This window comes from Numenius arquata, chromosome 8 (genome assembly GCF_964106895.1).
Source record: "Numenius arquata chromosome 8, bNumArq3.hap1.1, whole genome shotgun sequence".
NCBI lineage: Eukaryota > Metazoa > Chordata > Aves > Charadriiformes > Scolopacidae > Numenius > Numenius arquata.
In genome coordinates, this window is record NC_133583.1 from 7,514,986 (window position 1) to 7,536,686 (window position 21,701).

Below are 21,701 nucleotides of genomic sequence, written 5' to 3' on the forward strand. Positions count from 1 at the left end.
AAATAATAAAAAAGAGAGAGTTTCTATTTTGAAACAAGAAATGGAGGATGTTAGAGGAAGTGGATGTCTATCAAGGAAATTAATCTAGTGATACTCTTTTCAAGGGTGCCACTCTGTCAAGGCTGACCTCTTGAACAGTCTCTCAGATGAATAGGGCATAAGCAGACTTTCCGCTTCCCTGGCACTTGAGGAAAACGTTTGCCAGATGCAGGCATGGTGAATTTATGCTCTTTCAACTTCTGAGAGCAGGAATCTTCCCAATTAGTTTCCAGAAGCTTGCTTCTTTATACTTTCTTCAGTCCTTTTATAGAAGGGTTTAAGAATTTGTATGCACTGAGAAGTCACTGCCCAGGGGCCGGAAGAGTCCCACAGAAGTGGGAAGCCATGCTTCATTAAATGTCAGGTATGGTTTCCACATCTCTAAAGTTATTCCCAAGCCTGCAGATTGGTTGCGGCCACAGCACTTGAACACCTCCAACTCTAACACTGCTCTTTCTTCTAAAGTTCAGTTTCCCGTACCATCTATAAAATCTGTCATTTATATTTAAATCTCAGATGTACAGAATCCAGCCATCTCCTAGCCTCTGGAGTCATGGAAAATAAAGGCTATTGAACAGAAATTAATCCTAATCAATTAGGCTGTGCTCAGTGACCTAAAATGCAGTGGCCCAAGCCATCTTAGCAAAAAGTCATGAAATGATTCATCTTACACCATGCTTCAAAGCGCTGTAAATTGGTCAGAAGGCAGAAGAGTTTCAGAGCTGGCAGAGTAGCAGTGATCAGAGCCCCATTCTCCGTCGCTGCTATTTAAATTGTCGAGTGCTAGAGTGAGATTCACTGTGAATTATTACTCAAAAGAAAAAGTATTTCTTGAACTAGAATGAGCTTATGGGTGAAACTGTTTTTGCAGCTTGTCTCTTTAGTGAGCCTGTGTGAACAGTTCATCAAAACTGTCTCATGGTACTTCTAATGTTGAGTTAACAAAATAGCATAAATAGACATAAAATATTAAGAAGAAATAAGGAGGAAAAGATCTTTATGATGTGAAAGAATTTTTGGTGAGACAAAGTGATGCAGCAATAATGGAAGCTGGAGAGAAGTTGCCTTATCAGAGAAGAGAGATTGCAATTTTAGTGAAGCTGAAGTGTGAGAATCTGTTCTAATGGCAGGAAGGTAATTGCTGGCATGTTCCCAGATACGAAACTCTTCCAGCTGTGTTTCTGCATGTGATATGAGAGGTGTCTTTGCCAGAGAGTCTTCCTGGGAATATCAGAAACATTGTCATTGGGTAGAACAACTGGTACTGCCAGCTCAACCCGTGATTTATGTCCTGTCTTGTTTTTATGCGAACTCCTAACTTCTAAGTGAACTCTTGACACTGCTCTCTGTGTAGCTCATGGAATTGTATTTTACAGATACTGTTGGATCTTTGTGATCATTTTGTATTTTCCCTTTTAACTCTTGATAAGAAAACAACTATATTAATGTGCTAATTTTTCCTTTCAGGCACAACCCGCCCTCCAAGAGAAGGAGAAGTGCCTGGTGTGGACTATAAGTTTCTGACTGTGGAGGAGTTTCTGGATTTGGAGCGAAGTGGGACCCTTCTGGAAGTAGGAACTTATGAAGGTATGGAGCCACGGGCAGTGAAAAAGCACTTCAGAGAACCGTGGTAGGACATCAGGCTTGTGTTCACCAGCCTGAGTTAGGACCTTCTAGGTCCTGAGTTAGGACTTTCTACCCTAGTGCTCTACTTCCCTTTTCTCTGTGTACCCTGAGAGATGGAATTCCAATGTTATATGCTTTTGTCTTTTCCCTTCAAGCTAACTACCTCAAGAGATTAACATCAGTAGGCCAGGAAAATCCGGTATGAAATCTGGTAAAGAAATAACTGAGGGAAGGCAGCTTGGCAGTGAATGATAACTCATCTTTTCTTTCTATCTGCTACAGCCCGTCTCACTTTTTCTTCCCTCCTGCTGTGTCTCTCTTCCCCTTCATCTTCCCTAAGTACACATTCCTTCATCACCCAATTGTGTGGCACTCTGCAGCTACACCATGCGCTGCTTTTGGCCTTTTTTTTTTTTTTTTCTTCTTTATTGTTGGATAATTACTTCTAACTTGGGTCATTGTGTTGATCCTTTTTACAGCACAGCTTTACAAATAACAGCACTGAGACAGCCAAAGGGCACTGAAATGTCACTAGGGTGAGAGCAGGAAAAAGATAGCTTTGACTTCGAAGAAAATGCAAGGCAAATTGGCCATATTTAGGTACACAGTTGGATTTGTGTAACTAAACCTGCAGTCTGTATCTACTTTAAATTGAAAACTCCTTTCAGGGTGGGGTCCTTGCCCTCGAGAACATTCAAATATACCTCTTGAGAAGACAATTAAATGAAATACATTACAGGTTTGAAAGTCCTTCCAGTGCACTTCAGCTCATTCATGTCATATTTCCATTTCCAAGAAGTTAAATGGGTCTTGTCATGAGTAGTTTAAAAAGCCTTATCCTTGCAGCCATTAAGAAGAAACATGAAATATATTTAAAAATATGAACTACACACAAATAGCTGATAGTCTTTGAAAAGTAGTCATAGAATATGAACAAAAGAGATGTGACGTGTGGTTTGGGTTTCCAAGCTTTAAGAAAAAGTCCTGAAATGTTGTTTGTTTAGTCTACTTTAAAAACTCCCTTGTTAAGGTCACCTTTAAACCTTGCACTTATTCCCAACTCCAGACAATTGCAGTGTCAACCCGGTTTGCATGAAGATGCTAAATGTATAATTTGGTTTCACTCTTCCACCTCTCTGAGCTGATTAGCTCCATCAGCACCAATGCTAACGTTCCAGCAGCAGCACTTCTCCAAAATGAGCTTTTTCCTCTCTATGTTCTAATTATAACACTAAATTAGTTTTCTTTGTCATGGTGCTCGAAATAGATCAGCTGAACTGCCTCACCATTACTTCCTGATCGTATTTATTCTGGTGACCTTTCCACTTGGAAAGACAAAACGGGTAACTGTCTGTAAGCTGGCTCCTGGGACTTGCTGGGAATTAGTTTTCAGGAAATGCTGTGCACATCTGGGACAGTTATAACCTGGTCATTTTGGTGCTTATGTGATTATATGCAGCAGCAGCAGCTGAACTGTTTAGATTTCATGGGTTGCTCTTTTGACTTGCTGAAGATGAGGTTGATTTCTCATAAGTCTGATGCGTATTTCATTTCTGTGGCTGATAGAGGGGTCTGAACTTTAACGGAATAATTTGTCAGAAGTGCTGAGAAGCCTCTTTGCACGTTGACATCAATGGTGCTGGGACATAGTGGTTCTGGAGAGCTGGCCCATGGAAGGAAAAATCTATAAGAATAAAGCTAATAATGATGATGCATGTGGGCACATATGCATCAAGACACATTACTATTTGATTGTAATATATAAAGTTCATTTTTCATTTAGAACTTCAAGAAATGATTTTGCTGCCTTCCGAGATTTCTTTAATGGCTTTGTTGTACTTTTTTGGGAAAACTTATTTTACAACTGTATTGATCAAGACAGTGTTGATCTTGATTAGATCTTGAGAGAAGGTGTGATTCACACCCAATGCTGTAATCACCAGCAATTTCTCTCTAAAAAGAAAAAAAAAATCTGTCAAAAAAACCCAGACCACAAAGTTGGACTTCTAACGTCCAAGTTTTTGTTATTGCTCAGTCTCAGCTTTATAGTCTTAGATTACTTTAATTATCGGTTTTATTACGCTGCATTCTGCTGCCTCTTTTTTTTTTTTTTTTTTAAATGTACCACCGTGATGGATTTGATTGTATTTTTGACCCTTCCAGTAATGGCTTATTCCAAACCAGAGTGATGGAACCCAACAAAAGGGAATAATCTTCTGTTTCTCTCTGGCAAACAATAAAATAATTCCTTTAAGGCATGACTTCTATTATTACTAATGCTACGTATTGTACTGAGTAGGAAACAAACAGTTGCAAAGATAGGGTTGCTTTTGATTATAATGTAATTAGGTGATTTAGAGATGCGGGAAGGGGAATGCTTTGAGATGGAGAGTAGTGATGCTGAATGGGGAAGTTTTCATGGGCCTGGCAGCCACAAGCCCATGTGGCTCAAGCAGGATGGTGGTTTGGGGTCAGGGTGGTCCCGAGGTCCCTTCTGGCCCTTAATTTCTAAGAGTCTGCATGTGGTGATGGGGGAGACGGATGTATGCTCTCTATATCTGTGCTGCATTTCAGCAGCTGGAGAGAAAGTCTGACCCGATCGATCAAGATAAAGTTTTGGCATTACTGGATGACATTTGTTTGCCTTTTGAAGGCATAAATCCACCCAGACACTGGCACTATCGTTGAGAAAACACCTTGTGGGAGAACATGTAACCCAAGGATTTGTTTAGTTACTGAAGAGAACTTCTGGGGAGAAAGATTAGAAAACAGGAAGCCATCAGAAGAGGAATAATGCAGAGGACTTTGCTGATTTGGATACTGTTGATTTGGAAAGAATAAAGAACAAGCAGAAGAGAACGGTTGGAAACCATAAAAGAGTAGGAGAGTATATCAGGTTTTTGAAAGTGCTCTAATTGCAAAGAGAGAAGCCGCAAGCTGAATAGGACAAAAAAGGTGTTACCTACCTACTAGGCTGCGTAATGTCAGTATTATTTCTTCTGGTGTGCTGCAAATAGGTTCCTCTGGGCAGTTTTTGATTCACATCCCAGTGACTGCAGAGCAGGCATGACAGCTGCTTTTCTGGTCACCTGTCACCTCCCCGGTGTGTTCTGCACCCAAAATGCTCCAAAAATTGTGATCAGGTGTGAGGGGATGTTTGAAAGCCTTAATTCCCGATGTTTTCAGGTCCAGTTTTGACACACTGCTTTTTAACCACACAGCCTAGAAACTTCTTTTTTCCCTGACGAAAGCTACATGTTGGTCACATGAATTCAGGATCTGGAGCTGAAATCCTTGAAGACCTGCATAAATCTATGATGTTTGCACCAGTATTAGTGTTTTTTGCGCCACCTGCGTGCTGGTGAAGCTGCATGCGACACGCTCGAGCCAGTTAGTAATTCCCATTTACAACGCTCATTAGGAAGGAAAAATCTTTTTAGACTGCACATTAGCTTGGCTTTCTGTTGGATAGGAAACCGTCATAATTGTAATCTCAAGCATTTATTGACTGATCCTTCAGGGCATAAAATACTGACGGATGCATGGAGGTAATTGTGTAGGTTACTAATTATTTAGCAATTACTTCTGCATTTGAATTGGGGACTCTCACAGGGACCCCAAGGGAGGGCTGTTTTGAGCAGAACCACAACTTCTAGATTTTATTCTTATTTTTTCCCCAGCTGCTAAATGGCCTCGGGCAAATCATAGAAATCAAATCAGGTAACTGCTCTATACTTTGGGTTACTGGCCTGGAGAATATTAAAACAACACTTACTTCTTTATTCATTAAAATTTCAGCAGATATCCTGTGCCTGCAGTTATCTCCTACTATAAGTAGGAGGGAGAGAGTGGAAGCAATGGTATTTCAGAGGGCTGTGCTGAATGGAGCTGTGGAGATGAGTGCTGTGCAGAGATGCACTGAGACATTGGAATCGTAGAATAGTTTGGGTTGGAAGGGACCTTTAAAGCTCATCTAGTCCAACCCCCCTGCAATGAGCTGGGACATCTTCAAGTAGATCAGGTTGCTCAGAGCCCCGTCCAGCCTGAGCTTGAATGTTTCTAGGGATGGGGCGTCTCCCACCTCTCTGGGTGACCTGGGCCAATGTTTCACCAACCTCAGCATAAAAAATTTCTTATATCTAGTCTAAATCTTCCCCCATTTAGTTTAAAACCATTACTCCTTGTCCTATCGCAACAGGCCCTGCTAAAAAGTTTGTCCCCATCTTTCCTGTAGACCCCTTTGAGTACTGAAAGGCTGCTATAAGGTCTCCCAGGAGTCTTCTCCAGGCTGAACAACCCCAACTCTCTCAGTGTGTCTTCACAGGAGAGGCGTTCCAGCTCTCTGATCATTGTTATGGCCCTCCTCTGGATCCAGTCCAACAGGTCTTTCCTGTACTGAGGGCTCCAGAGCTGAACACAGTACGCCGGGTGGGGTCTCATGAGAGCACAGTAGAGGGGCAGAATCACCTCTCTTGACCTGCTGGCACAGATCTCGATGCAACTGGGCAGCATCCCTATGCTCTTCCCAGGATACCTGTCCCTGCTTCCACTGCCTGTGCATCTCTTTCTTGCCCTTTAGTTTCACCAGCAGATCTCAACGCAGCCAAACTGGTCTCTTGCCCTCCTTTCCTGATTTCTTACACCTGGGAATCGAGAGCTCTTGCACTCTATGGAAAGCATCCCTGAAGATCTGCCAGCTCTGTTCTGCTCCCTTGCCCCTGTGGGCAGTTTCTATTGACTAACTCCTTTGAGAGCTGGAATTTTGCTTTCCTAAAATTCAAGGTCCTGATTACTCTTCACCTGACCCCTATCCCTCAGGACTGTGAACTCCACCAGCGCGATCACTCCAGCCCAGGCTGCCCCCAATCTTGACGACACCAGTTACCTCACTTGCGTTGGTGACCAGTCCAATGATACTGGTGGTCCAGGGTCGCATCCCCTCTGATGGGGCTGTCTGTTACCTGGCTGAAGAAGTTATCCCCTACGCACTCCCTCGTGTGTGTGTGGACATTAACATGGTGGCTGAATTTTGAGTGGGGCTGGCTGTGTCGCCAGGGTCTGGCGAGGCTGTATTAATGAATGCCTGCCCAGCACTTAGTGATCCTCAAAAGAAAAAGTGCTGCACTTTATAACATGTGAAGGGTTATTACATTATAGCGTATTATTGTCAAGGCATCATCTTTCATTCTCAGGACAAGTGTTATGTGATTGCCAAGAGAAGTAATAAGTAATCTGCATTAGTCTCATGACTAAGATGTAATGGGGTGACTTGCTAACATTTTTAAAGTGTATAAAACTAGCGACTGTAGACAGGGTCTCTGATTGTGGTACTTAATGAGTGTAATAAATTACTTTAATAGTGCAGTTAGAATTTGAGCTGAAGTAGAGAGGTGTATTCAGCAACATGCTTCAAATCAAGATGCCTTTAGCCTAATTTGTCTGATGTGCTTGCTCTCCTTGGGTTTCTTCGTAGCAGCCCCGCTCCCCCAGCTGCTTGAGCAAAATGGCTGGGTTTTTAATTTTTTTCTTCCTGGTGTCTTCGCAGCCTGTGGGTCTGGCCAGCTTGGTACAACCTTGGAACGTGAGCTGTGTCTGTGGCATGCAAAGCACGACAGGAAGATTGGGCGAGTAAGGGTGGCAGGTGCTGGGGATGCCCATGCAGCGGAACAACATGTTCCGCTTAATAAGATAAGATCCGCTTATTAATGTCTCCATACTACAGATTGACTCAATAAATCATAATGGCTCCTTTAGCACCGTTACAATGTATCGTGTCGAATATCCACTTATTAACATCTGGGCACTGCAGAAATTCCTCTTCTATCTTTGGCTTTTATAGTTTGTGCTCTTTTTTTTTTAATTATTATTATTTTTAAACCACTTGTAAAAAAAGAAAAGACAACAAGTTCTTGTGTATGTGTGCGACTATCAGTGTGAAGCGTGAATGCTGCTGTACTGAAGTGTCATCTGATGATAGTGCTTCATCCTGCAAACGGCTAAAGTGATGGCTGAGTAAATCTTTCTCTAAAAGGCAAATATTCAAACGTCTGATAGGGTTTCTGAGTGGTTTTGCATTTCCTGTGGAATTCCTGATTGGCTTCTCTCTCTGTACGTTTAACAAGAAGTTTTCCAATGTGAGCTCTGTCTGCAATTGTTGATTAGGAGTCCTGCTTCTCACTGTTTCTTGGTGCATGTTAAAACACAAACCTTGAGGGAAAAGTTTTTTCCGAACGTGGGCCCGTTTTCCCACTATGGCCAGAAAGTGGCAAGTTGGTTGTTTTTTTCCCTACGTTAGAGTTCAGGTTATTTTAAGGATTTATTTACTCTCTAGCCACAATCTGATGTGTTGAAGGCTCTTCATAGTAGTCTGTTGATAGATGGCAGCCCGGCACATTTCGGCATCGTTTCTTGGTACTGGCTGTTCTCGGGGCTGTCTCTAGAACTGGCTGCACCTCGCTGGTGTTACCCAGCTCCTTTGCAGCCGGGCAGCCCTTCTGCCCCAAGAGGCAGCCCGGCCTCCGCAAACCACGGTGTTTCCCTGCCGCTCACCCTACACTGCGAGCTGCGATACGCACGCCAGCGCCTTCCAGCGAGGCAAGGTATTAATGGGACACATCCTGTGGTGGGAGTATAGATATCAATATTTCAGTATTTGCAAGAAGAGTTGCATATTGCTATGGCTTAACATCGCATTTTCTTGATTCCTACAGCCTTGTGCTAGGTAGGGTGTGTTCCACCTGCTTCTCCTGTGTTCTCTGTATACGCTGCACAAGCACATGCTTATTTGTGTTGCCTGTGATTATTTTTTTTTAAATCTATTTGCACGTGGATATAACACTTGCTCTAATATAGCTGAATTCAGGAAACACCTTGAGCTTCCACAGCCATCTCACACCCCATACTATCAACATCTTATTGTTTATTTGTTAACTATCTTTGCCTTGGTTTGGCTTGTTAAAAATTTTCCACGCGTAAAATGTTCTTGGACACAGCTGTACAGGAGTGTTAATAATAGCATGTGGCAATACCTGGTGATATCTCAATGGGGGAAAAATCAGAATAAATGAGACTTACTTGAGCTGTAGGTGACTTTCTGCTATGCTGTCATTGCCTATAAGGACACTAATTGGAATACATGTTAAATTTCAGACATAAATTTAATGTGCGTATTGTAACATTTTGACTAATTTAACAAGAAACTCAGACTGATCTTCCAGTTAACCTCACCATTAAGAACTGCAAAAATTGACAGAGAATCTACTATTTAAAGCAAATTGGATTTGCATATATTGCAGGTTAATTTCTCTGAGATCTCTTTCCTTGCCTGTGTTTTGCTTCCCATCCAGATGCTGTATCTGGGGCCGCCTCCCGGTTGCCTGGATACTTTGAATTTCCTCGAGGCAATTGCTAATCAATGTGCAGTTGCAGCTAGGTGAACCCCACAGACAGCAGCCAGATCTGTCATCTAAATGTAGAAATCTGTAGCAGAATGTGATCTGGGAAGAGAACAGACAAAACACAGTGGCAGGAGCTCAGCTCCCAGGAACCAATTCATCCTGTGCTAATCAGACACAAGCACTCTTGCAGGATTAGACGAGCAGAAGCTCTTCTGCTAAAATTAAGGGTCAATTGTTTTGGTTCTTGTACAGTGCAGAGAAGAAGAGCTGCATCTTGGAAAAGAAAACAATTACATTAATAATTACATTTAAAGCCTTCATGTCAAGGCCCTGCTTAATTTTGCTGCTTATCTCCAAGTCTCTTTCCCAAAGCACCCATTTGCATCAATACAGTAAGCTACCAACTGCTTTTTAAAACATGAGCTGTTAATGGAGTCCTTGTTAACACCGAGTGGTAGCTTTGAAGATCAGATGCACTTCTCATGGACGCAGGGTCCTCTGTGCTACAGAGAGGCTTTTGAGTTTCTTGGGTTTGTTTTGTAACTGCAAAATTATGCCTCACAGTAGGAGCCAGTAAATTCGGAACTGCGAGAACTCTGCTCTATCCTTTCCTGAGAGACAAATGCGCTCCCTGTCTCAGGCCTAAATCTCTTCACACCGGTAAAGCAAGAGAAATTCTCCTCTCCAGAACAAGAGAATAGCTACAGCAAAGCCAACACCTACAGATTAAAGTGACTGAAATACACGGTTTGGGACCACTTTTTTCAATTGACGTTGAACCATTAGGATTAATGCTCAAGCTTGTGCTTGACCTTGCACACAGCTCCTCTGCCTCCTTTCACCTCCTCGTGTCAGCTCTGCCACCTGGTCCCCACCCTTGCAGCCTCCGTGGTCTCATCTTCCCCCTCTGCAGGGTGAAACACCCAATTTGATACCCATTCCACTTTAGACCCTTTCAGATTGCGTCTCTGTTCTTGTGCATTTCTACCCATTCGAGAAACAGCATCTTGGATGGGTGGGGTCCTTGCAACTGTAATTGAATTGAATGGTGATTGACAAAAGTGTTTGTGGATTAGATTAATAATTGTTAACATAAGGCTAAGCTAATTGGTGTATTTTTGTGAATTACATTTCAAATTCCAGGTCACATAAACACCCTAAGGTTCACTGTGAATTTACTGCCCATCAGGGGAATATTTAATAAGAATGTTTTGTTATTTTGAAATACAAGACAAATTTTCCATTACCACTAGGTTTCTAAAACTTAAAAAGAAAGTTCTCTTGGCTGACAGATTTGCTTTAAGTCATAAACTGCAGGACAGCGTAGAAGCTGCTGTAGATTGCTTTCATTGATTGTGATCACTGCTTGAATTGGCAGAGGAAGAAGTGTTATGATGATGAGAACTTGTCTTATTGTTGTGATTAGCTGTTACCAAAGTCTAATTACTGTGCATGATGCTAAAATGTGTAAGCTGCCGACACTTAGAGATAAGGAGATGAAAAGAAATCAGTTCATTCCAAATAGCTATTCTGGGTTTTTTTCATTATTCTTGTTATTTTTGTGCACTCTCCTGAGTGGCGCTTTAGAATGCGTGGATTAAGTCATGGCTTTGGCTGCAAAAGCTGCCATCAAACTTTGGTTGTGGTTAAATAAGTTTTAAGCACCAGGGGACTGAATGAAATAAGAGTTAGTGAAAGGTGATGACAAGGAGTACAGTTAACGGTAACATCTGCTGAGTGAATGCATTGTTATTAGCTATGAATTCAGTTGCTGTAGGCAGGATCCAAATGTGATTGAGGAGAGGGTAAAGCTTAGAAGCCATGTTCCCATAGGAATCAGACATGGGAAAGTGCTGCTTCTGCCATTCTGGCTGCTTCAGAACTGGTGTTTCCACAGAAAAGGAGAGTTTTTCCCGCTGTCTTGATTGAGAAATCTCCTTCGTCTGGGAGACAGGCTGCTCTTTTCCAGCTTTGAGGCATCACGTTAGGGACGCAGTCCTCGGAAGTTTTGCAGAACCTCACCTGAGCCGTTGGGGGAGCTCAGCACCCCGGGGAGTCCTGCCGTAGCTACTGTGCTGACTTTAGAAAATGTTTTGGGATCCTCTGGGATGACAGATGCTTGTGTATGCACATGTAATATGCTGTTAATAATTAGAGCTGATTGGATATTCAGTGCAAATTACACTGGCTATGAAGTTAGCCCCTTCTTTAGGCTTACAAGTGGCTCACAAAACACTGTTAAAGCATATTTTTAAATGTATGTTTTTTCATAAACATTGACAGATTCAATTTGAACAAATAATGTCGAGTCTGAGTGTTTTAAAACTCTTGTTGGTCTGTTCACTGTCAGTTGTTAATGGTGCACGTTTGGATTTCTGAGTCACAGGGTAAATATTTTCTCTTTCTAATTTTTGGGATTAAACATGAGTTTCAATGATTAAACTTGAGTTTCAATGATAATTTTAAGTGTCAGTCCCTTCTAATGGTAAGTCTGCCCCCACGCCCAGGCCCACATGCCACATCTTCAAAAAGAATTGCTTAGAGAAGAGAAATAGGTCTAACTGCATCAAGCAAACACGAGGAAAAGCGAGCGTTCCCATTTGCTCTCATTCTCCATGTCACCTGGGAGCTGGGTTGGAGTTTTCATTTGCAGTTTTTCATCATGAGCTGGGTTGTTTCCCAAACCTGTTCATCCTTGTGTGAATCTGAAGGAAGAGCTGTGATTTTTCTGAATATTGACTCAGGCTGAAGCTGCCTCCTGTGGAGGAAAATGAAAAGTTCAGCCCCAGTGGCTGCATTTCCCATATTCTGCAAAGCAAAACCCACATATGCAGAGCCATGCTCAGTTTCACATTCATATTTGCTCGTTGTATGTGTTCACATATATTTACAGGGATCCTCTAAGACAGCACACTGTGTTGGTAGAAAATAATTATTCACTAATAGTAGCACCAACAACCATGGCTGGTTTGAAGAGTGGCTAATGATTTCGCTGTAAGCAAGTCTGAAATACTTCAGAGAAACCTGTTTTTCTGCTGAGGAACAGCTCTTCGTGAACTGTTAGGAGCTCCAGCTTTGCGTGTTCCTAGAGGCACTGAAAAGAAGCAAACCTTAAAGATATAATCGTATATTTCTCTGTAATTGGAGGATGGATGGTAACACCTATGCTATCTTCTTGTCCAGGAGAAATAAAAATCCCCACTAGCAACACCTATATATCCCCTTCGTTCACTTTGTTGCATCCATGGCAAAAGATTTAACCATTTACCACAGACCTGAAATAAATTTTGCACAAAATAGTGGTGTGCAGTGCCATAAATAAAAGCTGTTCTCAGTATATGGTGCACACGTGGATCTCTCTGCTTAGCAGTTAACATCCTGAGAAAACATATTTTGTCTGGAAAAACAGACAAAAAAAACCCCAAACACCCAAAGTGGCAGCATTCATCAGGAGAAATGCTGAAGAGGATAGGATGGCAGCAGGGTAGATTATCCTTTTTCTCCTACCTTTGCGTTTTCCCTTCGCGCTCTCTCTCCCCCATTCCTCCTCTTTTTGTATAAAATAGTCCTGCAGTATATAGAGCATAAGAATAATTTCTTTAGCAGAGACTGCAACCTGCTTGAGGAGCCTCCATCCCCATTAGAGGCTCTTTCCAGAAGAAGTAATTTCCTTCTCCCTATAAATTATGCATCAATGTACATTTAAGATTCTGAAATGATGAACAGAAGATGAAAGTGTTGCGGAGTGTTGCTGCTTCTATGGAGCTGAAGCCACGACGTTGTATACAGGCTCAAACACACCTTGTTAAGACAAACCTGCACGTGTTGCTGTCCTAGTACTCCGGCTGTAAGAGCATGGAGACAGAAGCTCATCCGACGTCTCCAGCCTCAGCTCTCTAAGAAAGACTTTTTCTCCTCTTGGAAGGCAGTGAGGGAGAAAGATAGCAACGTGTGTCCAAAGTGGACTTCCCAGATGGACTCTGCCAGCCTGAGGCGGGGTGATTCACGTTCTCCCTTGCTCCTGATGTATCCGGAGACCTTCCAGAGTGGCAGGTTGAGATTTGTGAGTGTTAGGATATGCACGATCCCTGTGGCCTTCCCCTAAAGCTGACAACCCACACAGCTTTGGGATTGTAAGGGGCTTAGATGATCCTAATGGGAAAGGCAATTCAGCCAGCTAAACAGGAGTTGAGATAAACGACTAGTACTTCCAAACTGAAATAAGGATATGTCATAGAATCATAGAATTGCCTAGGTTGGAAGGGACCTTTAAGATCATCGAGTCCAACCATCAACCTAACACTGACAAAACCCATCAATAACCATGTCACCAAGCATCACATCTACCCATCTTTTAAAATACCTCCAGGGTATTTAAATGCCTCCAGGGTATTTAAAAGGTATTATGTCATTTGGAACATCGAGTGTGTGATGACTGAGCAGTGTGAAATGTGTTGGGTGAGTTGGAACTACTGTGTACTGTGGTGGGGCAGGTCCATGCAGAGCTGCTTGACTAACTTTAAACAGTGCTGTATCTCAGTGTACGAATGATGTTGTTGGCTTCTGCAACAAAAATACACATGCATATGTATAAAAATAAATGAAAAAAAATTACCTTTTTTAGTGCAGATGAGGTTTTAATGTGCCTTTGCACAATCTGCCTGTGGCGTGTGGTTCCCATGTAGTGTAACAGGGGTAATAAAGGGGCACGTACACTTTCTGGGGAATGGATATTAAATATATGATGTAATTATGTACTGAAAAATTGAAAAATAAGGCTTTTAGATTATACATAGCCTATGGAGATAGATGAAGAATGTAATCAAATGTGCATGTATATTTTAGAGAAGAATTTTGTGCTGCTGCCACAGTTAAAGCCATATGTATGCATCCCCACGTGGGCTTACACAAAGCTATATGGCAGACCATGCTTTACATTTTGTCATGCCAGAGAATATAGGGAGAATTTTTAAAGTTCACCCTTGGAATCTGAAGGTGGCAAATGAAAATTAATAGTAATTCTTGAAAGGGAAAATTCAGGGATTTTTGTGTAAAAGAGTTATATATCACAGATCATTGTATAAAAAGTAAAAGATGTGCCTTGCAATAGGCCTGAATTCCAGTAATGCCCAGTGCCGCGGGAACAGATTCCAGACCTGAGGTTCCTGTGGAACACTTCAGGGCAAGTCAAGTGCTACTGTGGTGTTTGAGGAGAAGCAAAACAGGAACGCTGAAATACCACAAGTGGTTCTGGCATCAATGAACCTGCACTTGTTCTGCATTTCTTCCACGGTCACTTAAAGTGACAGTGAAACATCCCAAGCACTTTGCACTGTTTGCATCCCATCTGGGGACGGCTGCCAAGATCTGTGTGTTTGCATAACTGTGGGTGGATCTTTGTCCCTTCCAGTTTTGCTTTAAGGTCTGGTTGTTCACTTCTACCCAAGTTGACCCAACTGCTGAGTTTCCTCTTTGAAGAAAGCAGTGCCACGTGGTACCTTTCCTTTTCTCTCCTCTGGCAGAGTTTTCTTTTAGAGAGAGACTAGCTTTTGCTTTTTAAATGCAACATCCACCCTAAAAGAACCTGTGTATTAAAGCAGGCCATCGAGCCTTTCATCACTTCTCTGGGTGATAGCAGTCATGAATTTTTTATTTTCTGCAGGGCTCACTCCAGATCTGCCACAGCATTGTGTGGGTGCACACATGTAAAAAGGCTACTAATTGAAATTCAGATGTAACGAGATGAAGCTTTGCTATTCACCATGACTGCCTTTTGTTTTAGCCCTTGTACGCTCAGTGCACCTAAACAATACAACCATTGCTTCTCCTTTTAGATTCAACAAGAATGACTTAACAGGCCAGAAATATTTCCATGTCTGCTCTAGAGATGTAATATGCACCCTCAAAAATGGGAATGGCGTGTGTTAGTTTATGTATTTACTTACTTGTGGGGCGCGACAGATTTTAATGGGACTGAAAATAAAATAAAATAGAAATCTTGCTGCTATAAACTGTTCCCTTTTGAAGATGCAAATGTGTTTCTATTGCCTAGGTAACTATTATGGAACGCCCAAGCCTCCCAGCCAGCCCCTCAGTGGGAAAGTGACTTCCACCGATGCTTTGCAAAACCTGCAGTCTGGCTCCAAGCAGTCAACTCCAAAGCGAACCAAGTCTTACAATGATATGCAAAATGCTGGCATAGTGCATACAGAGAATGAGGAAGAGGATGATGTACCTGAAATGAGCAGTAGCTTCACAGGTAAAACAAAAATACTGCAATCCATGAGTTACGATACATGGGAACAATTTGGGGAAGGGGAACTGCTTTTAATGGATTTCCTGCAAAGCTGTCAATCCTGGACAGAACTGGCCAACACCACCTCAGTGGCAGATGTCCAGGTGTGGACAATCATGTGCACAGTTGTGTCTTCTAAAAAGACCTTGTGGGATTGAGCTGGATGAGGAAAAACTGGGGAGAAGTTCAAATCCATTAGTTGCACAAAGTTCAAGGAAGAGTTGAGCTATGGTTGACAGTTATAAACAGTATGAAATGGCTCAACCAGGATTACATTTGAAATTAATTATTGCTCCTTCCTAAATATGTTGCTGTCCTTTCCCTTTCCTTGCATCTAGAGATACCTGTCACACAGAGTTACTAGGTCCTCTTCTCCAAGGTACCTTCCAGCAAATTTAGGCCTGCTTGCTGCAGGAATGAGGTCTGAAGCATGGGTGTAAGCTCTCTATTTTGTGAAGGCCTCGTGTTCTGCTGAACACAGATCTCAGTCCTGCCGTGGCTACCATCGAGCATTGGCTGAAAGATCACTGGAAGCTTTTGCAATCTAAAGTCAAGTGCTATGCAGGCAGATTCAGAGCATGATACTATTGGAGATCAGTTGAGTTTCCACAGAAATCCACTGGAAGTTTGTGAAGATCTGAGGAGCAAGAGCTCTCCCCCATGCCTGCAATCCTAGTATTTGTTAGCGCTTATGGCAATACTTCCTCAGCTCAGTTTCAAGTGCTGAATTCATCTTCTTTGCTCCCTTTGAGGTAGGTCCTTAGAAAGCAGCATTATCCATACATTCAAGCCTTTCACAGCTGCTTGCTGTGGGTGCTCACCATCACTGGCACTAGGTCCTCTGTCCTCTGGTCATTTCCTAGCACCATGACAGTTTTCCTTCCCAGCCTCTGATGAGTCGTAGGAGCTGTCATGCCAGTTCCTACCTGCCACAGTCCTGGCTCTAACATCTGTATAGAAGTTTAAGAGGATTTAAGCGGAGATTTAGTTTTGGCCCTCTCTGGGCCAGTCTGTCTTTGAGGGTTGTGCTCTGTTTAGCTGCTACCTGTTACATATTTCCAACCCAAATTACTCCTGGCTGGCCTAATCCTTCCCAGGCTGGAGTTTCTGTCTCTGCTTACTGACTCCTTTACAAAGTTTTGAGATGAGGACATGTTGTGACATGGCAGCAACCTCAGCCCTTGTCACAGGTTCTGATTTCGGGAGGAATCTGGTGGGGGAAGCTGTTTGACCTCCTTCCTGCCTGTCTCAGTTTGGTGCCCCTGAACTAACGCGAGCATCGTTTCTTTTCCTTGTTTTTCTTCACAAGATGAAATACTGGAAGATGCAGCTCATTTGTCACAACGTTATCACACCCTGGCCCCTTTCCTCCATTAAATGGGCACAGAATCAAGAAAAGAGTTATTTCTCATATACCAAAGTGATTCCTTATGCTTTTTTTCACATGTAAGTGTGCTAGCCATATTAAAATGCTCCTGCTTCCTCAGAAGACCTCTCGATGACTTGTGTCTTCCAGACTTTGGCATGTTTACACTTGCAGTCTTAAGCTGGCAATGATTCATTCATGCTCCTTTTATCTTGTCATCTTCTACCTAAAAATACCGACCTCCAGGAAGGCTAGAAGGCAGCCAGCTGAGGGTACTGGTATAGTCTAGATCTTTTTCTTCCCTCTTTTCCCAGTTTATTATCTTTGGTATCTTGTCTTTTTGTAATGGCAGCACACAGACCAGAAATAGCAGAGGAGAGCAGAGGTGAGGTCTTGGCTGTGAAGCCCTTTCAGTCCCACTGCTTGGGGACTTGGCAGAGCGTGACACCAATCTCTCTGCATTTTGCTCAGTGTGCTGCCTGCCGCATGTACTGGAGACTGGTGGTCTCAGGTGATTTGGAAGTACTGCCATAAATTTTCAATACCTTCAAGAACCAAACAGAGAAAGTCCCTTTGGTAGACACGGGGGTAATTTTAGCATTTGTCTGTTGTTGCCAAAACCTCTCTGTGAAGGAGTTAGGGGAACGGGCCTGGTTTGTGGGAGAGCATTTACTGTGATTAGGGGTGGAGGGAATGAGCAACATTTCTTCATGGGTACAGCTCACAACTGCATCAGAAAAGTTTCCTTGGAGGGAGAAGGGCCAGATACATAATAAAGTACCCCTGAGTGACTTTGACTGGAAAGCTACAGTGATGAGCCGTGGAATAAACCTCCTCAGACAGCGAGAACAGGCACTAGTGTGGACACATGGTGTAGTGCTGACATTCATTTTAATTTAAAAAAATGCACTGCGCTAAAGATGTTCGCCATTAGCTTGTTGACTTTGAGCTTCTGGCTAACTTCTGCACTTGTGAAAATCTCCCCTTTTGATCATTCTTCAAACAGGAAATTTTGTTCTCCTAATCCCCATCCCACAATTGGCACTGCGGGAGTGAACCTGTAAGCCTGCTCAGAAGCCCATTGAACTGATCTACATCAGTGAGCCCTGGCCTCAGACGGCCTGGAAGACTTTGGTACCTCAGCAGGGCCTATTAGAGGGAACACAGTAGTTGATCACAGCTTCTGATTTGTGCTGGTGAGGGGTTGGCTGGCACAGGGTGTGTGGGCAAAGCCAGCTCGTCCCTGCTGGCAAAAAGACTGCAGAGTCTCTGCCCTCAGTTCATCTGTTGCTGTTTCTTGCGAATTAAAAAGCGAGGCAAGGAAAACTGTAAGGATAAACCTGGAGAAGCAAATGGGAGGAGAAAAAAAGACAGATTTTCAATTTTGTTTGTGCTTGTTTATTCCACAGCAGAGTCTGGTGACCAAGACGAGCATAACACACATATCGTAAGAGAGACAGCCCCACCGTCCGCGATTGATAGCCACACCAACATTCCCACCACGGAACCATCTCAGAACCTCCCTCAATACCTACCTCCTTCTGCCGAGGATAACCTAGGTCCTCTGCCGGAAAACTGGGAGATGGCCTACACCGAGAACGGAGAAGTCTATTTTATAGAGTAAAGCACATTTTTGTTGTTCTAATTCCATCTCTGTCCCTCTCTCTCTGGGCATTAGTAAACCTCCACGGGTGCATTTTGTGTGTGTGTATGTGTGTGTATTAAATATTTAGTGTATACAGTTAAGTTGCAGAGCTGTAAGTTCTTTACTGCTTCTGAAGGGGTTTTGCATTTCCTGATTGGATTAACATCCAAATTACTCCTGAGTTCAAAGGCAGAGGGAATTGCTTGTTTTATGAGGGTGGTTACAAAAGCAACCGACACTTACAAAATATGGGCCAGTTGTTTTCACGGGTGGAATGAAAGCTCCTAATTGAAAGGGCTGAGACTTCATTTCTGCAGCCTGCCTCTGTGCATAACGCAGCAGAGAGAATTCCTCTGGTCGTGTGCTGAGGTGGCAGCAGAGCCAGGGAATGGACTTTGTGTGTTGTCCTCTCATCAGAGCGAATGGCCCAAATGTGTTAACGTGCTCTGGTGGTTTGCAGAAGCCATAGCTCAGTGCAGAGTAGGCACACTAAGTTTGGAAAAGAAGTACCTCGTGCTCTGCAGTCTTTGCCTAAGAGCTGAGTGCTGTCAGCAGTTTTATGATAATATTGATTTTTTCATGCCATAAATAATAGTCTCTAATTATACTTGTCTAGATTTATTGAGATAGGAGTAACTTATAAAATGGGACCTGTTAGTGGAAGAGATTTCTTGCACAGAGGTTAGCTAGACATTAAAATTCAATTAGCTTTTGAAACTCTAGCCCTTGGCTGCCTAAGTAGAGAAGGGGGGTGAGGAATTGATTTTGGATTTGAAGGTCTGTTTAATGTGGTCTTGTAAACTGAAGTCCTCTGCCTGTGTACCACAAGCCAGCGGCCAATTAGTACAGAAGAACCTCCTCTGCTAATGCCCCCTCTGGTGCTCCAGAGAATTAGGCTGGATTAAGGCAGGAAGGCGAGCAGTCCTGCTCCATCATCAGGAGAGGGAACAGTTGGACAGGTCCAAGGAAAGGTTGATCAGAGGAGGTTTTCCCTTGACTGCGGTGGCAGGGGGAAGCACATCAGAGAAGAGTGCCAGAAGATCTGAGGAGCTGGGAGGACCGGGTGCACCACAGCAGCTCTTCACCAGCTGGGAGAGGGCTGCTGTAAAAATGGCCATTTTCCAGGGTGCTCTCAATTACATGAAGAGGCTGCACCACCTCCCCGGTGTAAACCACAGTCTAGAAGGCACAATGCAAATTCTCATCAGCTGTATATCAGATGAAACTGAAGTGTGTTCATTATCCCGAACACAGTGTTCTGCCCCTTGTTACGTCCTCAGGGTGCCTCATTCTTTGATGTACTTTCTGGCTTTAACATATATAAGGCAGCCTGAGTAATAATTAGCCCATCCAGCCTGCCGTTTTCCTCCCTGGAGGAGGACAGGTGATGAGCACTAAATGCTGCCCAAGGAGCTGGTTGCTCCCTTTTGTCCCCACGTGGTCCCCTACTGTCCTTCCTTACAGGTGCTTTAGCAAAAGGTTCTGCTTCTGCCACCAATTTCCGCAAAACCCATCTCTGCTACATTCTCTCTGCATGTGTGTTCTCTTAGCAATGCAGGGCTGTAGCATCCTAAGTAATTTGTTAGACCTTTTGCAGGAGAATCATGTGTGTGGTGGGGAAATGTAGCCTGCGTACACTGCTGTCTGTCTGGCGGGGGAATCTGGTAGCACACCAACTGCTTCCTTCCCTGCAGCGCAAATTGGCCATTTTTGAGGATGCGTACGCATAATGGGGGGATTTTGTGCAAGAACGTGTTAGTGTGGATGCAGCACAGAATGACTGCAGTTCTATTAATTCTGAGGACACCCTGAGCCTAGAAACAATTTAGTCTGATTTGTATCAAAGTAAGAGGACAAGCTAATGAGCTGTGTGGACCCAAGCTGGCTCAGATGTCTGTACCGTCATCTACAGCACTTTGCGTTGTCGAGTCAGGGTGCTGAAGGGAACAGTATAGGAACATCTGAGCTGCTTGCACAGAACCAGAACAGGTCCGGTGGGGCCAGAGCTTCGTGTCGGATAACCAATCCTGATGGCTTGTAGCTGAAGCAGTCTGGCTCTTGAGATACATTCCTCCAGTGCTTTAATCGTGATTTTCGTTACCCGCAGTATCCCACTCCCTCAATACCCTGCATGTAGACCTATGCGTGTTACAGAGTCTAACACAATTCTGTCCCTCTGAGTGTGTGATCTGAAAGGTGTTTAGCTAAATTTTCTGTGCCTCAGCAAACAACGCTGTTGTGAGCCTTTGGTGAGAGAGACGAAGTTGCAAGAAATATGCAAATATTTCATTGCTCTCCTCCCATCACCCCCCTTTCTCAGCTAGACTACAGACTTTCTTATTTATAGGTTGGCAGAACCCCCTCTGCTTTATTGCTGTTAATTTGCCTTACTTGCTGAATTTCTGCCATTCAGTTTTCTAGTTGGCAATTAATTGCTCTGAAGCCTACAAAAGGATTAAATGCATTTGCTCGTCCTGCCTTGGGAGGGCTGGGTAGTAGGATGTGTAGAACAAGGACTTTTTATTTACATATTCAGATCCTAGGGGCAGGGCAGTTCCCTCTTCTTGCAATAAAATACAAGTTTGCTGGTCTGCTGTTAGTTCCTCAGGGATCTTAGCCCTCATTACAGCATTTCCAGCTTCATGAGACTGTTGTGAGGCTAAGGTTAAGTTTGTAAACCTCTCCGAGATCTTGAAGGAGAAGTAAATAGCATTACTATGGTATTGAAACTTAAAACTGTTAAGCAGTGTTAAAGGCTAAGCAAGATAAATGATACCTCAGGGACTGGAGGGCTATCTTTGCATGGTATGTCTAGGATGACATCAGGTTGTAGAAGAGGCATTGCATTATATTACAAGATTGTCTCCCTGTGCAAATGAAAGATGGGAGAAAATAATTTCTAGAAAATGTATTTTAAGCCTGTTTACTATTCAGCCTTCACTGCTGGGACTGGCATCGCGATACTGTCAGGGGACTTGTACAAAGGGGGAGAGTTGAAAGTAAAGCTGTTCAACCTCCATCAGAGGCTCTGACAGAACATATTTATTTGTGTAATTAAAAAGTTTTCACTGGAAATTTTGTTTTTGACTAATGCTTGGGTCAAACCTAGACAAATGTCAAAGGTCTTTTGCAGGAACAAAGGCCTCTGCATGGTTTAGGGAGAAAGGGAAACTTCTGTCTTTTCATCAGGAGGCAAATGGCTCAGAGACAGCTCCTGGAATTAAGAAATAAAGTTTGGAAATTAATATTATAATATTGCAGCTTTCACATGCATCCTTCCAGTCAGGAGCGCTGATTTGTATACTCTCACTTTTCACCTTTGTGTTTTCGATG

General features: G+C 43.1%; 1 protein-coding gene across 1 annotated transcript in view; it reads left to right on the forward strand.

Annotated features, from left to right (window-relative positions):
• Nucleotides 1-21,701, forward strand: part of MAGI1 (membrane associated guanylate kinase, WW and PDZ domain containing 1) — a 358,453-nt gene that overhangs the window by 265,919 nt on the left and 70,833 nt on the right. Inside the window, exons 3-5 of the mRNA XM_074152607.1 lie at nt 1,507-1,626; nt 15,115-15,321; nt 18,133-18,343. Coding sequence (XP_074008708.1) covers nt 1,507-1,626; nt 15,115-15,321; nt 18,133-18,343 — 538 coding nt within the window. The remainder of the gene's footprint in view (nt 1-1,506; nt 1,627-15,114; nt 15,322-18,132; nt 18,344-21,701) is intronic.